The 17,415-nt window shown below is 41.8% G+C and overlaps 1 protein-coding gene and 1 non-coding gene across 2 annotated transcripts; both read right to left on the bottom strand.

Moving 5' to 3' along the window:
* Positions 1 to 3,699: 3,699 nt before the first annotated feature.
* tmem240a (transmembrane protein 240a) lies at positions 3,700 to 17,134 on the bottom strand. The gene is made up of 4 exons (XM_053424536.1): positions 17,078 to 17,134; positions 16,561 to 16,667; positions 12,211 to 12,419; positions 3,700 to 3,854 (listed from the first exon to the last, which is right to left on the bottom strand). Exons 1-4 carry the CDS (start codon positions 17,132 to 17,134, stop codon positions 3,700 to 3,702), a joined length of 528 nt encoding a protein of 175 aa, XP_053280511.1.
* trnaq-uug (transfer RNA glutamine (anticodon UUG)) lies at positions 9,919 to 9,990 on the bottom strand. The gene has a single exon. It is a non-coding gene; the product is annotated as a tRNA-Gln (tRNA).
* Positions 17,135 to 17,415: the final 281 nt, after the last annotated feature.

Consider the following 17,415-nt stretch of genomic DNA (forward strand, 5'->3'; position numbering starts at 1 on the left):
TGCATCGCAGGAGGAAGTCTGCGAGGACCTCGGAGCTACACCTTCGATGCAGTCCTCTACCGCTCCGGGGAACAGAGCAACAAGTTGATGTCTTTCATTATTCACTGTGCATGGCTGCGCTTGTAAAGGTCATCGCCATGACTGAAAAGGTCACCGGCCAGGTCCTAGTAGTCTCATGCTGATTTTGGCCAGTAACCAGAAAGAAAAGTTCAGCTGAACCATTAAAAAATTGCATTTATGACATATTAAACTACGCATTACCAGGTCTGGAGAAGAGGGGAAACTTTTCTGCACAAATTTGCAAACATGTGCTGGGTCCTACCAACACAGGGAGACCTGTATAACCTATTGCTTTCATGAAAAGCTATTTTAGTCCTAATGTAGTAGTAAACACCCAAGCAGAGTGCACCAACGAGTTCATACCACATAATCAATGATAGGAAGCGATTTAGGCAGAAGGCTCACTTACTGTACAGCGGTACCGGGCTGGAGGCTGGACAGAGGTGTGCATAAATTGAAAAATGAGCTGAGTGAATAGTTAGCCATGAAATATCCAATAGGTTGTGGAATGACAGGTGAAGTAGAACAGCCTGTTGACTCAAAATATGAATCTACTCTATGTGGAGCTTTGATCGACTCAAAGGCTGATGATGCCATCAAGCAGCATGCACAGAAAATAGATGATGGAAGCAGGTGTAAGGAGGTTGACAAGGTCAGTGCTCCTCCCTAAGGAAATGGCTACAGGACTCATAACCCGGGAGACTATAAGTCCTTCCACAGCTCAGAGCAATGTTGCCAGGGCAAAAGCAGCAGTGATGTACATATTATTCACAAAGAGGCTGCTGCTTTCAAGGGAAGTTGTAGGAAGTTCAACCTTCAACAGAACCATCGTTGAGATGATTGTCCCATTGGAGCAGGAGGTTGAGGCCATAAAGGACCCAACTGAGAAGACTCTAGGCACAGCAGTGAGCTATAGGGAACTGTTGTACCTGAGGTGATATCGTCACTGTCACGGTTGCTCTTCAGTCGGTAGTCAGGGATTGCATCCTTGCAGAGACCAACCTGAAGTATATTTTTAACATGCCTGTCAAGGCTAATAACTCGCTCCTTGCCAAGGGCATTGCTACAAGGCTCCATTAGGCTAAACAGGATACCAGAATCCACCACACAAGAAAAATAAGAAACTAATGCAAGAGACATAGGCCATAGAAGTAGTCAAGAAGGAAATTTAGGTGGCCCACTTAGATAAGACAGTCTCTGCTGCTGTTCTGGAGAAGGAATAAGAGACGTGGTCTTGAAGTCAGACTCTAGTCAGATTCCCCAGGAAACTGTCAGCAGCAGCCTCTGTTGACTTTTTAGAAGCTGAAGACTGTAGAAGAAGTAGCGAGTAATGTTGCAGAGATGGTGGAAACCACAAATGATGAAGCTGAGATGACTCATTGATAAAGGTTGTAAAAGAAGATAAACAAAAGCAGCTGATGTGACTGCTGTGGCGAAGCAACCATCGCAGAGGAGATGGAGGACAAGCAGTGATGGAAAGTGAAGACATAAATGAGGCTGTAGCGGAAAATGAGTCTGAAACATCTGAGGTGAAAAAAGACAAAAATATTAACTTACTGTAACTCTGTCCACTTGCTATTGGATCTCTCAGGACGGATGTTAATTCCATCTCTGAACAGGGTCTCAGACTCCCAAGACCGAAGAAGCTGAACCAAGTCAGAATAAAATGCCTCTTTCAATAAATAATCTGTAGTGATACCAACTACAAACCTCAAGCCATGTCTCTTCCCTAAAATGTTTCACTCAGGATTTTGACGAAATGTATTTGTCAAAGTGTTTTCTTTTTAACTTTTTCATAACTCTTTGAAAGTGAGAGTTTTAAGGTATATTGTTTAACAACCTGTGTTCATTTTTGAATTACAGAAATTTATAAATGGCAATTTTGGTTCTCAATTATTCCCTGAAGTAATTGTTTGTGCTCAAATTCCAAAATATTCACAGGTTTGATCAGGTCAAAGGTCAAGATTTAAATACAAAAACTCTCTTAAATGTTATATACGGTTTTCACACTGCTGGTCTGACAAGAGAAGCGATTCAAAGCTGTCACCTCACTTTATAAGTAAAAAATGCTTTTTACTAATCGTTCTTTATCGGTAATGTAGCTTACATATCATGAGAATAAGAATACAATTTTCAAACCATGGCGGACAATTTCTTCGGAATGGCCTCTCTGCCTCTGGGACATGTCACCACCGGGTGATAACAGTAGAGGGCTTTACTCAGCAGCATTAGAATGTCATTGGCATTGTTAGTCATTTCAGAAGTGTTGTTACTCAGCGCTCATGAAATTTCTATTTTAATGGATAACAAACAGAGCAGGAGTTATCGGCAGGACCTCGCTGTCTAATCCGTCTGTTGTCGATGCTCTGAAATGACCCCTCTCTGTGAGAATGTGCTCTTGTCTTCACTCATGTGACTGGAATGACACAATCAAACATCAGAGGTCACTGTTGTGCTTCAATGGCACTTTTAATAAAACAGACATTTCATCCTCACAACAGCAATGTCTGGACAGAGAGGGCGAGGGGGGGGCGGTGAGGGTTCCCTCTGCTGATAGGCTGGTTGCTCCCGATAAGTGAGAGGGAATTGGATAAACAAAATTGAACTGTGCTGCTGAGCTCAGTGTGGGGGAAGATGGAGAGGGCTGTCTGTGTGTTTGTGTGAGTGCGTGCGTGTGTGCTTGTGTGCGTGTGTGTGTTGAACTGACTCCTCTCGGCTGGCATTTATTTCTCCCTCGTTTCTTCCATAGCATGGTGATACAGCGAAGAGAACCCTGACCACAGCTGTACACACTCCCCTCCCCCTCACATATTTACAGAAAAAATTAATACATTCAGTTAATTCACTAAGTAACAAAGCTAATTAATCTGTGTTTTTAGCAGAAATCACATGGTTTCACATCCAAGTTCCCAAACAGACTCTGTCTTACCATCCCATTTCTACAATCTTTACCCACGCAAAGGTCTTCTACTGATGACCGACTCACACAAACGCCCACCCCCCACCCCCTTCATGAAGACTGACAAATCCCCCTTTTTTTTCTCCATTATTTATAACTATTTACAGAAGCATCAATCTAACTATCACAAAAACCCGCCCACCCGTCAGTCGCATTCGCCCCTCCCCACACCAACAAAGTCCCCGTCCCACCCATCAGAAAAAAAAAATATCATGACACCAGTCTCGCCACCCGGTTCCATACACTGCCCACATCTTACCCTGTTCTAAAAGAGCATGCCAAGTTTAACAATGAACACAGAAAATGTCTCTATACAGAAAAAATACCCTTAAAAATGTTTTTTTTTTCTTCCTTCCTCCTCCCACAATGGTGGACATGGACATAAGACAAGATTTCAGTGGCAACAAATAAATCGTCATCTTGCTCCATTTGGGGATTTTTTGAGTGCTGACAGGGACCAGGTTTAGTCCTAAGAAAGTCCTGTCATGGGGGTTTAAGGGGGCCATGTAATGAACAGTGGGAGGGCAGTTTTCCAGATGTCTCTGAGGCAATAGCTGGCCAATAGGCTGTTTGGGGAAGGGAGGTGAGGGGTGTCAGAGGGGAAAAGGAGAAGGTGTGCTGGGGAGAAGGATCTAGTTTAAATTTTTTTGTTGTTGGTTTTGTTGTTCAGTTTTTCAGATTCAAAGGTGGCGGGGACTGGGGTGGCCATTGTGGTAGAGCTTCTGCTTGATGTGGACCATGTTGCCAGTGGAGTCCTCCATATTCCGGAGCTGGGCCCGGCGACGGAGGTCTCGGAGGTTGCAGAACTGAGGCAGCCATGACCAGGACGGGGTATCTGGAGGAAAACATTGAAAGGCAAAATAGCTGTCAGGAGGAGGCCAATGATACAATAATTTGTTGTATGTTTAAAATGAACACAATAAAATTCTTCAAAATAGGGATAAGAATCACAAGGTCACCCCAGGCAAACATGAGGGGACCCCAAGCCAATTGTTTCCAAACTTGTTCTGTCGATAAACTTAAGAATCTGCACAAAGCTTCCAAAAAATCAACTGAAAAATAATTGTTATTTAAGATATTAAAATTATATTTTGTTACACTTTACATTCTCACTTTCCAGCCTTGGATAATACACATCTAAAAAGAAGTGTTGTCTCTCAGTTTGAGACCAGAACTTGATTTCACATTCAGATTTTGTAATGCTTTCACTCCAAGCCCTGAGCTAACCCTGCTTGTACTTAGATTTGCTGCACTCCAAATTCAGCTGTTCTCCTCGCACTCGTTAAACATCTGCTCTTGGATTTATCCTCTCCTCTGCTCTTATCACATGATAACCAAGCACAAGCAGGGTATGATTGAGTGCAAGCACAGGGTTTTGAGTGAGAGCATTACAAAATCTGAAGGGGAAATCCAAAAGTCCTGCTCACAGGACATCCCAAGATTGAGTATTATCCCATATTGACGGTATTTACTAAACCAGCAGAAAGCAGAATTTCAGACTTCAAATGTGGGTATATCGTTATTTTGTCAAAATCAAAACACATAACACTAATGATCATTTCTTTTTCTGTTTCCCTAATTCTACTCACAACTAAACACGAGGATGTGCCACCATAGTATGTATGGGTTACTGTTCAACAATCTTGTCTCACTTGTGCAGATGAGCAAAGTCCACTGAACGCAGGCTTTCACAGACACGAGAGTTGAGCAGCTTTAAAACACACTCATGAGATCAGGAAACACAATAGAGTAAAATCCTTCTTTGGCTGATTTTATACATCTAAATCCAGTTAAAAGTAACAAAGAGACGGCAACAAATAATGTCTGCGCTCTGAACTGTCCTTTTCCAAGCCCCAATACCCCTTTTTGGCTCAGTTTATTTTGGAATATGAATGAATTATTTAGGGCTACGCAGATATTGGGTTGTCATTCTCTGATATGATGCTTTTTATATGATATGCTCTGTTTCAGTGGAGAGATGGAAAATTTCCTGACGGCCTAAATACCAAGTTTCTACTTTAACAAGGGTTCTGAGCAAAAATGGTCTAGTGTAAATTTAAAAGTTGCTCCCAAGCTTTGCAGATTGTGCAACCAAACTTGGAATAGTTTTTCTTTTTTGCTTTCCCCTGACATTTTCCTCTCAATATTCAAGTAATATTTTATTAATGCTTTTTGAATTTTTTAAATGGTGATACTCTTAAAGACAATTTAAAGACCCAAACATTTTCAGAATCAGATGCCTAAATCATTTTGTACAGTCGTTTTGAATTAAAGTGAGTGCGCGCTCCATACAAACCCGAGACTCAATCAAGCTGATGTTTAATTTGCCTTTTAGCCACCAGCTCTATCATAGATGAGACAACCTTTAATCCTGGGATGTAGGGGTAACTTTTTACAGTAAGGACAGAGTGACAGAGACAACATAAAAGCTCAGGGCGTTGAAACATTGGATGATAATGGTTAACGACACCAATCTCTTCAAGTGCACCGCGGCCTTGTCCTTGATTCTTCTACATTCATGTTTAGCTGTTGCACATGTAACTACACATTATTTCTGTACAGTCAAAAGGAGGTGAGATTAAGGCAGAACATTCATTTTTAAGAGTGTTTAATTTTGTATTCAAACAGACTGCACAATAGAAAGGCTGGCCTGCTCAGAAATCAGTGGCTGTCTGGAAACGAAGTGGCCTTTCATGAATGTGTGGCATATAGTGGGAGGAGGGGGAACGGAAGAGCAGACATTCGTGCTTGTTGGGTTATAAACTGGAGCCGTCGAGGCGGAGCGAGGTCCACAGAGACAGCAGAGAGAGAGAGAGAGAGAGAGAGAGAGAGAGAGAGAGAGAGAGAGAGAGAGAGAGAGAGAGAGAGAGAGAGAAATGAGTGGAGAGCCCCAGCTGCAAAACCCAGTGGCAAATGGCCCCTGCGTGGAGGTGTGGTGGTGTTGGTGGTGGTAGTGAAAGAGCGGGCGAGATGTTGGGAGGAGAGGAGGAGAGATAGGAGAGTTATTTATAGCTGTGAGTGAGTATGCTGTCCACAAGGACTGCTCTGAAGGGTATCCAAAGGAAAGGGGGCAATGAAGAAAGGTTTCTCTCATTTGAATAAAAGGATGGAGATAAAGTCGGAAGAAATGATAATGAGCGGCAGAAAATGGGAGGCGAAGACGCGACTATTTAGAGATGAGGGAAAGGAGAGGCGGGGCTTAATGCTGAACGCCAAGTCATCATTTGCTCTGTTTTTTGACATACTTTATTCCTTTACGTTTCCAGTGTGTCTTTGCTAAATGAGAGATGTGGGACTCACAACAGGAAGCACTGTGAAGGAAATGACCAGGGTAGATTCAATAAGTGAGAGAGGGGGCGCTAGAGATGAAATTAGGAGAGGAAAAAAAAGCATAAACGTACATCTCAATGTGTGTGTGTATGTGTGTGTGTGTGTGTGTGTGTGTGTGTGTGGGTGGGTGTGCTTCTCACTTGCCATTCCAGCTGCTCTCTCTCAATCTATTTATAGCTCCAGTGAAGAGAATGTGTGTAAGTGGGGGTTGGGGATATGACAGCATCTCCACCCTGCACCCCCAACACACACTCACACACACACACACACACCCTTCCTCTTGCTCTGTCAGCCTCACCTTCACTCCTCATCTCAGGGTAGGCTAAACGACTCTGACCTAGCATCGTCAGATCCGAACACACACACATACACACACACAGGGGATATTCCCTCACAGTACAAAAGAATAATCCCACATCCACTGCTTTATAGCTGCTGCTAATGAATATGGATGTTACCTCCTCTCTGAGGTTTTTTTTTATGATGATGCATTTTACACTGTTATACTAAAGCACTGGAGAAAACAGCGGTGTCTCACCCGCTGCTGTAAAAACCTTCCACACCTCTGTGCAAAGCAGATGCCAGCAGCTATCAAACCTTCTACATTTCCGGCCCCTTGTTTATTGTAGCAGCATCTAAAAAAACACCCTGAAAAACACTGATATATGTTCTGTTGTGAAAAACCCATGTTTGTGAACCTTCAGATGATGTAGAAATAATAACCATCATTCTCTGATTGCTGCTGGAGACTTTCCCATCCTTGCCCGAGGAGCTTTTCCATGGCACTCCAAGTATCCAGGTCACATATCACCTACTTTCGCTCTTTAAAAACTGAGGATCCAGGCCACCACCGCAGTACATGCCTGAATCTGAGCACCTAACAGCCTAGAGCATATACAATATTCAGGCTCCAAATCCAATTATTTGCTTCTATTCAGTATCTCTGAATTAAGCTAATTTGTGTCAGCAGAAACCAACTAACTTCTAAAATGTAATGCTGGCAGGGTCAAGAAGCTTGTGGCACTAAAACAGTGAAATCCATGATGCTCATACACAATTCAATCAAAGAGCATCTTGCCAATCCTCTGCATTGTCTATAGTTGATGTCTCTTCAGCACATGCACCTATTATCTGATTAGCTTTAACTTGTGCAATGGCAGTTCTAATCCTGGCTGCTTTATCCACAGTCTGTGGTGCAGAGGGAAGTTAGACAACTTTCTGTTCATCCTACCTGGTTTGTCTGCAGTGAACATTTTATAGTTAATGTTAGTCATAAAATGATTTTCCTTTATTACTGTTAACGTGTTTCGCTTATATACAAGCTTGATAGATTTGCTTAACTTGTGCTATGTTTTCATTCATTGCATTTCAGCAATGAATTAAACACAATCTTATCTGCTCTATATAACGGTTCTTACTTGAAAGATTATTCGCTAAAGAGGTAGTGATGCTCTGAATGTTGTTGCTATGACAGAGATTAGCACCATCGACACCGGTGTCTGTCAGTGTCAGTTTGATATGGTGAAAAAAATAATAATGTTGAAATGATGTGGCGAGGATTTTGACCCACGGTTTGACCCAGTTGCTGATCGCTGCTGTGGTTTATCTGAGGACTAAGAAGACATGTCCAACTCGGTCCACAGACTGAAATCATGTACTGTCCTGCCCACACCGGCTGCTACAGAGCGCTGGTCGCCTGTTCAAACAATTATTATTGAACAGCATGTCCAAATCCCACGAAAATCTGCACTACACTTTCTCAGGCAATTCAGAATAGACATACCAAGTGAGTGTGGAATTGCTAGGTAGATGTCACTTTTAATCTCAAATTGTATTTATTTACTTTTCTTTCGTCTGCATCAGCCACACAAGCCAAAGACATGGGTGAACATTACACCCTTTGTTCTGCCTCATTAAATCTGCTGGGAGTCCTTTTTTTTTCTACAAAAGTAACATGCATCCTTCATCTGTCAGGAGGAGATGGTACGAGAAATGAAAAAGATTTTTTCAGAGAGAGAGGAGAGAGAGGTTGCTGACAATAGACAGGAAATTAAGGAGCAACTTTCACACTCAGTTGGATTTAAACACATGGTATGTGGGAATGTAGCTTTCACCAAAGCACAGCAGATGGTGGCAGTGCAGTCATTTCTCAATCTCTGTGTCTCAGGCCTGGTTTTGAACAAGTCTCAAGTAACTGCTACTATCACACAAAAGCAATGTTTGTTTTGTACAAATGACAGCTTGGCCAGACTTTCACAATCCGACGACTAATTTTCTATAACAGGATTTGCACTGTGGTAATATACGTTTATATTTACATACATCTATAATCTAAGACACTTGATGTATCAGTGGATCTGGTTTTCTACCAACACTATGATTAAGGTTTAAATCCCAACATGGCTCCACCCACCGTCAACCGGGGAGGAGGTATAATCGGCACGAGTGATGATGTGCAAGCTGTGTCAGAGAAAAGGCCTTTTTTTCCCAACAAAAGATATTTTGACAATTCACAGTATAAAAACCACAGGCGTAAATAATACAATTAATTATGGCTGAATTCCATTTAGCTGCCTCAGTTTCAGGGTCCAGATGTTCCCTGTCACTGTCAGGACTTACTGTAACACTTATAGAACTACTAGAAGAGATTCAGGGTGAGTGTCTGTAACGCCTGAGCTCTTCATACCATGACAAGTAAAAAATGTCTCCAGTGAAAAGGTTATGTGTAACACACTATAAGACGATCTCTGATTTAAGCAAGGGCTCAAAATCCAAGTTAGCTGTCTGTGTAAAATTGGGTCAGCACATCGTCCTGGCTCCTCGGTTCCAGTGCATGTTTTACACACGTCAGCTCTAGGGCCCAATGATGAAATCTGGTTTCTGAAATATAGGATTTCACTAGGATATGGGTTGACATTTTTGAAAATATGCTTAATTGTTTTCTAAAAAAAGAAAAGATGGATGCCACTCTCTGTCCAAAGCTCAAAAAGATAAATGTTAGGGATATAAACCTGTCATAAATAAGACAGTGTTCCAAATTGTTATCCCATTTTTTGTGATGTATTCAAGAAACAAAAATATGCATTGAGCTGTTCGAAATGTTTTTTAGTTTTTTATAATTAGTTTTTATCCACTTTATCAAACATGATTGATAATGTGGGACAGCGTGCTTTAGATAATCTGGGAAAGTCCATTATGTTTATAGATGGGGGAAATATACATTTAGGGATTTCCTGACTTAAAAAAAAAAGATCTGCAGTTGTCAGACAGGAGTTAATGGAAAGTACAGTCTGTCCCTATACTGGTTGTCTGGTTAACTAACTAGCACATGTTTAGTTTTCTCTCTAGGACAGAGATGATCCAAAAAGCACAGAAGAGTCTGTTTTGTGGTCTGGAGCCATTGGTTTCACCAAACATGTGGAGAAGTTCAAAGTTCAAAACGTTTATTGTCATATATACAGTCCTATACAATGACATTGTATCTTTGCCTTCAACTATGAATACCACAGAAAAATATGGATATGTACAAAAGAGTATCTGTTCAATGTAGTGCACTAGAAGTGCTACACAGGTTCCACCGAGACTTGAACTCGGATTACTGGATTCAAAGTCCAGAGTGCTAACCATTACACCATGGAACCATGAAAAGATAGCAGTGATCAATGATTACGTTTCGCTCAAGTGATGGACTGTTTGTCCCTGAATTGCACCAAAATACACAGCAAATTACAGAATGAATAATCAGATTCTTATTTTTGTTTGCTGCTGATAGATTTTTAAAAAAAAATGTGAAAGTTTTCAATGGATATCATAGTTTCTTTATTTAGGTTTGGGTTCCTTATGAAAAGAATATGACGTTTTTGCATGTTAATATGAATTAATGAAATTTCGACGAATAGATTCATCGATTTTTCTTCATTTACTTAGTAAATTTTCCAATTTCTATAAAAAATTGCTCATATTGACCTTGACATGCATTAAGAAATGCGATTTAGGTACAAGTGTCCCAGATACAAAGGGACCTGTCCCAGATTATCAAATTATTTTTTGGCACAAAGAACCCTCAAAGCTGTGCCATATATCCTGTGAGTATTATATATCCAATCTTTCTTCATGTAAGGTGAGAAAACACCTTAAGGATTACAGAAAGGTATAATATGTTGATTTAAGGTGTAAAACAGATATCGGAATAAATTGTTGTAATCAAAATTGAAAAAAAAAAAGATTCCCCCCGAATTCACCCTTATTATCTCTCATTAAACTACAGCATATAATTAAGATGAGATTTTTTTATTTTCCTTGGTACCCTGGAGAAGGTCATTCATGCTCTCCTCCAGGCTTGATTGCTGTGATGTACTTGTGGTCTTTGCAAGAGAAAATATCATCATACTCGGTTAATTCCAAACTCTGCACAGAGGCTAATCACTGTCTCACTGAGAGAAGTGGCCAAATCACTTAAATCCTCCCCTCCACAACCTGCCTGCCAATTTTAGAACAGATTTTGAAGTTTTAATTCAGCCTATTTGTGTGATTTGTCAACCCCATGCAAGCCTGACTGCTGCTTGAGATCCCCACTCAGAGGCCCTTCGAAAGATCCATCTCCTCATCACCATGGGAGACCTGTTAACTCCAGGCCCATTAGCCGAGGAAGTCCTGACTCAAGGCTTTTAGGCTTTCATAGACTGTTCGATAAAAAAAAAAAAAAACCTTCCTCAAAACTAACTTTTATCATCTGCATTCTTTTACTTTCATTTTAGATATAAAGTTCATTACTTTACAGACTTTTTTCTGCAGTGCAATATAAAAGTAGATTCTTCACATACACTCATACATAACAGATCATCAGGATACCTACTCTTCTGTTACTATAACACTATTTTAGCTTATCCCGAAACCAGCTAACAGTGCAGCATTTAAGTACATCGATAACACTTAAAGGTTCAGTGTATCGAATTTAGTGACATCTAGTGGTGAAGTTGCATGTTGCAGCTGAACATCCCTCAACTGACCCTCCCTTTCCAAACATGAAAGAGAACCTGTGGTAACCTTCAGTTGTCATAAAAACTAAAAAGGTGTTTAGTTTGTCCAGTCTGGGCTACTGTAAAAGAGAGGACCCGCTCCTGATGTAAATATAGTAATTAAATATGAAGAGCTAATTCTAGGGTAAAGAAAACAACAATTTGTACAATTAAGATGAAAAATTCTAGTGAAATCGTCACTAGGATTTTTGTATTCAATTTTTGCCAATAAATCCCTTTCACCTGAATCTTATACACTGGACCTTTAAGTGCGGTATCACAGTTTATTTAACAATGTACTGAAGTAGTTCTATCTGTTATTGCTTTTAGCATCACATACCCTGAATGTGTAAAAGGATCTTTACAATCAAGTTTGTTTCATAACACGTCTTTTGGGGGGTCTGCACTATTGTAGGTTTCATTAATGTAGGATTTTTTTCAGAGAAGTACATTTTTTGTTTGATCTATTCAGATTGTAACTACACTAATTGTCGTATTATGAACAAGGCCATTTCCTGAACAAAAATAAAGAGGAACATCAGGGAAATAGGTTTTGAAGTTTTAAGTCTTTTCCCAAAAAACGACATCCATTCAGTTCAACTCTGCTAATAGTCTGAATTATCACACTGCTGGTAAGTTTAGCTATGACTTTCCAAGTCACAGTACAGTGAGTAAATAAATAAGTGACAAAAGCCAAATATGGGCCAAGCGAAGGGGTGAAGGTCATTGACCTGAGCTCCACCAACTGCTGTGTCAACAGGCAATGGCTTTCTGCATGCAAGCATTTTGCTAACAAGGGTTAGGGTTTTAGAGTTTGCGTATCTGCAGTGATGTCCAGCTTACCGTAGTAGCGGCTCGCCCTCCAGGCCCTGACGGCACAGTGTAGGACTCCGTCCAGCCACAGCAGCAGCCAGCTAATGCAGAAGCCCAGCAGCAGCCCCAGCATCAAGTCCATCTCCTGCTTGGTCACGCTGTCACTCACAAAGTAGTTCTCTGATGAGTCCACCAAGGAATGGTCCCCATCATATGGGATTACATAGTGGACATGATGTCTGGAGGGAGGACAGATAGGAAGAGGTGAGTTAGATATACTGTTTGTATAAATGCAAAGATCTAAATCCATTTAGTGTCCTTAAAGAATTATATAATTATCTGAATCAAAGCTACACATTAACATTCCATGGACATCTCTAAGGTGAACGAATCAAAGGAGAACCCAACAGCTTCTGTGCACATAATTCTCTGATCTTTCCTGGACAGATGACGAGGACTGTAACAGAACATTTTCCCACGTTTGGTGTTTTGACGATGCTGGTGGAGAGCTCTGTTTAGCACTTCCTCCAGAATCCCCTCAATGAGTTTGGTCTCATTGAGATCTGGTGAATGTGAAGAATGTAATGTACGATTCACATAATTTTCTTACTCACTTAATCTTACTGACTAATCCATCTTAAAAGCATCTGCAATTGTTAAGTCTCTCCATTCATTTATTCAGGTGTTTCCTTTAATTTACCACTTGTCTTTATATCCTTACTTTGAAAAGGGACTTTTCCAAATTTCTTTGACCATTAGTACCCTGGACAGCATTGAACTAGATACTAGTAGTATTTTACACATTTCCTCTCCCTCAGATGGTACCTGAAAAAATAGACATTTTAATCAGATTGCACTAATCCACACATTGCCGGAGACGCCCTGAAGCATTCTCAAGGACCCATTGGTGTCTCCAAGCTGCACTTTAGGCAGAGAAGTTCATGGTCTACCAACGGTAAAGCTCATGGCCTGAAAAGAGATTGAGTGATCGTTTGCTACCTCCTTTGCTAGATCCTGTTGAGGGGCCTCTCAGCAAAGCAGTGATTCCCATATCAAACAGGGACTCTCTCAATAGAAACTTATCTAAAATATATCTTAAATGCACTAAGTGTAAAAGTATATTTCCTAAATTGTCTTATAGCTAACAGTTTTTTTGTCAGAGTGGCCTTCATCTTCCTCATGTCGTTATGGAATTATGGCCGGCTGTTCCTACACGTGACAGAAGCAGTTGACCACTAGCGACAGAGTGGACTAGCTGGCCAATTAGAGCAGACAGGGCTTTATCTGGAGGGGGGCCTTAAAGAGACAGGAGCTTCAACCGAGTGTTTCAGACAGTGGCTTAAAAGAAGAGCTGCAGCAATGGACATTTTTATGAAAGTGATGTCTTTTCTGAACCTTAGAGCATGTAATAACCCAAATTAAAATTATGATTCATTACATGAGCATAATATGTTGCCACTGTTTCAACTTACATTCACTTAGTTCACGTTGTCGAATAACTGACTCTGCTCCAATGTAAAAACAAAAACATGTTGTTGATATGAAAGTCTCACTTTCCTGGTATAACCTGCTCTCCTCAAAGAGCTATGAGAGCTTTTAGCAAAAACTAACAACACAGGCAATTGTCTGTGGGGGAAAACACTCACACACTTTGGGTTATTACTTTGACAGGTTTGGACTGATGCAGGTTTTCGAAGGCCATTACCAAAACTTTTCATAATGAAAGAGTACTCCAGCAATCGAGTATTGCACTTCTGAAAATTGAAGGCCTTGCAGGAGACAGATTAGAACAAATGTATGCTGGGAATTTAATTTCTGTAATGCAACATGATAGGGTCTTTCATTAGACATTCCCAGCCTTCACATCTCAAAAACTCCACACCACAAGTGTTTCATACACATTTCAAACCCATTCAAATTGCCCGTGTTGCTTATCTTCACCTGTGCTACCTGGAAGTATGTGTAAATGATTCTGTTTTGAAGTGAGTAGGAAGTTAGGATCATGACCAGCTGTAAACAAAGAGTCAATCTCCCCCTACAAAAGAGCAACTTCACCAACAGAAAATCCAAGTCAATGTTTGAATGACAGGTGATCTCTGGAAAATGTAGGTAGCAGCACTTTGTATTAATGTGGAGAATAAAACTGATCTTGCAGTTTAACACCTTAAGCATCTTACTGAAGAGGTATGGCCACATGGGGGATCAAACCCCTCTATTAAACCTGACTGACCTGAGCTACGCCGCCACTGAGGTCCATTAACGCCAAAACATTTTTCATAATAAAACAAAGGTATGTGACAAGATAAGACAAAATCTTCCTCTGTACACCTTTATTTTCCCCTAAGGTAGGCTCTTACACCTAAACCAGTAAATAAAGTAAAGGATTATTTAATGCTGCCTGACTGTCTATCTATAAACTGACTTAAGTCCCGTTCACCTGTGCCCTACAAATATTTCAATGTGTGTCTTCTTTTCAAAAAAAAAGAAAAAGAGAATCATTCTGCAAGAATATTGCCATGGAAATGCCTCAATAGGAGCATTTAGATCATTATACGTCTCATACTGCCTCAAATGACACCATGCCACCAACACTCTGTGTCCATTTCTTGATCTCCTCTCTGTCACAGAGGCAGATATTGCAGGTCAGGATTTAGCCTTTCAGAGAAGCCACAACTGCATCCAAATCAGAGCGTCGAGGCTGCCAAATAAAACGACACTGGCTGTGTCCTCAAGACTGATAAGGTGAGCGCTGTGGGCGTCATGACACCTCCATGTCTAAGGGATGGAAAGACTACACGTGTGAAGGCCAAGCTTTGCTCTATTCATCCAACTATCCTGCATTTCCGTTGCTTATGTGAAGACTTGTAACTAACACTTGTTCAGGATTGTTTTAGGGTTAGTGAAAGACACTGTGGTTATACAGTAACCTAAAGACTAGGAATCTGAGCAGAGGTTGAACGGTGCATACTCTCCAGTGGGATGTTTTATTTGATCAAACAAATGCTTATATAGCAGACAAATGAGCATTACTTCACTATCAATTAAATGATTACTGCTTAATGAGTCTGATATTACTAAACTTGCATTTTCAACATTCTGATCATATTCCCAATCATGGCTCTTTAATCAGCAGCGGGACAATGACTATCAAAATATCACAATATCAGTGATGCCTGCTCTCATCATAACCCCCCCCCTATCCAAACATGCTTTTATTTTGGTCTTGATTAGTACATCAGGTAAATAAATGTGTACAATAGGCCTTTTCAAACATTAATTTAGATTACCTCCCCCTCTCTGATAATCTAAAAGCACCTGATGATGAAGTATTTCTGGGTGTTAAGGCTTAAAAGACCCACAGTGGAACTGGCCTGTTAATGCTGCTAACAAACAGCTAGCCCCACACATCTACCCCCACACTGCAGTAAGCACACCACAGGCTGCTGTTTTGGTTTCATGTGCATCTCTCCAGCTTTTGCACCAACAGGGGTATAGTGACATTTCCCTTCCCTCAACCACTGATCTGTTCTGGTAGCTGTAGCTAGGTTGCCTGTAGGACAAGGGCCAATCAGGATTCAACCTGAGGACAATATAGAGGGTGAATCTATTGGCTAACAGGGCTCTTACTTTAAATCTTCTCCACGAACATTGTCGCCATACCCTCAGGCACTGTGGAGAAACGAGGCCCGCTTGCACCAGTGCTCATCCACACACCCTGCAGCCTGCTGTATTCTACAAACTGTTGATGGGAAAATGCATAATAATGCAGATTGAATCAGAATGAATGTATTAATGAGGGTCTTGCTGCTGTTTTCGCCCTCCACTTCAAACCTGCTCTCACCGTGACAGCAAACAGCAGGTAGGCTGATGACTGTACCTCAGCCCCGTAGCACTTCTCCAGCCACACAACCACCTCGCTCCGGATCTCGTTTGAGCAACATTGGTTTCAATTCCCATCGACACACTGTAAACCTGTATGAATCGCACACTTGATGCTCAGATTGTTTTTGAACGGCCTCGTATCGCTCATAGTTCATTACCTATTTATGGCTCCGACACACACCTTCGCAGGCTGGATGCTGCAGAAGCCGAAGCCCTCGCAGCCGATACATCGCTACGAATATATATATATATATTTCATTTACAAAAACACACAGGGCGATCAAACGAGCCATCGGACCGTGTGTTGGAGCCGATGATAAAAACAAGAGTCGCTGTAAAGGCTCAGCCTCTGCGGGGCTTCACCGCCACAAATCGTCCAGGCCTCTTCAGCAATTAAGAATTGACGGAGAAAGCGGGGAAAAACACCCACACACCCACAGATCCACACAAACCACCACCATATTTATACAAATAATGCTCGAGGATGATGGCATTTACCTTCCACAGTTGCAGTGACAGACGCGGTCCTCCCCTCGTAGATGCGGTAGGATGTAGTTGTGAAAGCGGTCCAGTAGTGCGTTCATGTCCATTAAACAGGCTATCGCCTGCAAAGAACCATGCCAGTCAGCTGGGACATGTCAAGCAATAGGGAAGGCTATATTCCTACAGACAGCGAATCAATCACCTCCTCGGGATTTTCAAGATACACAACAACAGGGAGGGAAAATCATAAAGAAAGGGACAGAAAAACACATCCTGGGTTAGATCCTCCCGATTTTTAAGAGGGGGGACTCTTGCCTCAAAACGGAATTAGATTATTTATTGATGACAGCAGGTAATTATAGGTGAGCTAACCTACTTCCACATGTCATTGATAGGCCTGCTGGAGGGTGGTGTGGCGGCAAAATGTGATGCATTTATTGCACATTTGTATCAATCGGATAAAATATTAGCCTCATTGATGTGAATTAGAAAAAGCACACTGTGGCCGAGGGAGGGGGTGAACGTGTCTTACCATTACAACTGAAGCACCAAGAATCATAAAAATCATGGTGGTTGTGAGCATATGCATCAAAACTTCCAAACTGGCCGCCGTCCTGTGGCCCGGGTTTTTTTTACCCGCGGCGGCGGAGACGCTCCGGCTGCAGGGCTCCTCTGGGCGCTCTGTCCCGGCAGGAGCCGCTCATGGAGCCGCTGCACCGCTCCTGGCTCCCCGGGTCCCTTCGAACCGCCCGCTCCCCCTCCGTGCCTCCGCGATCGAGCCGCTCTCTCAGCCCCTCACTGCGCCCTCTCCATCCAAGGGTTCCCCCCACCCACCCCGCGGTGTGTCGGCTGCGGCGGCCGCTCGCTCCG

This window comes from Pleuronectes platessa, chromosome 6 (genome assembly GCF_947347685.1).
Source record: "Pleuronectes platessa chromosome 6, fPlePla1.1, whole genome shotgun sequence".
NCBI lineage: Eukaryota > Metazoa > Chordata > Actinopteri > Pleuronectiformes > Pleuronectidae > Pleuronectes > Pleuronectes platessa.

Bases quoted from the DNA above. Each gene is read 5' to 3' on its own strand.
- tmem240a (XM_053424536.1), bottom strand. From the start codon at position 17,134: ATGCATATGCTCACAACCACCATGATTTTTATGATTCTTGGTGCTTCA. The intron at 16,668-17,077 runs GTAAGACACGTT...GGTTCTTTGCAG, and splicing joins TTGGTGCTTCAGTTGTAATG to GCGATAGCCTGTTTAATGGA. The intron at 3,855-12,210 runs GTAAGCTGGACA...GTTTTCCTCCAG, and splicing joins GAGGGCGAGCCGCTACTACG to ATACCCCGTCCTGGTCATGG.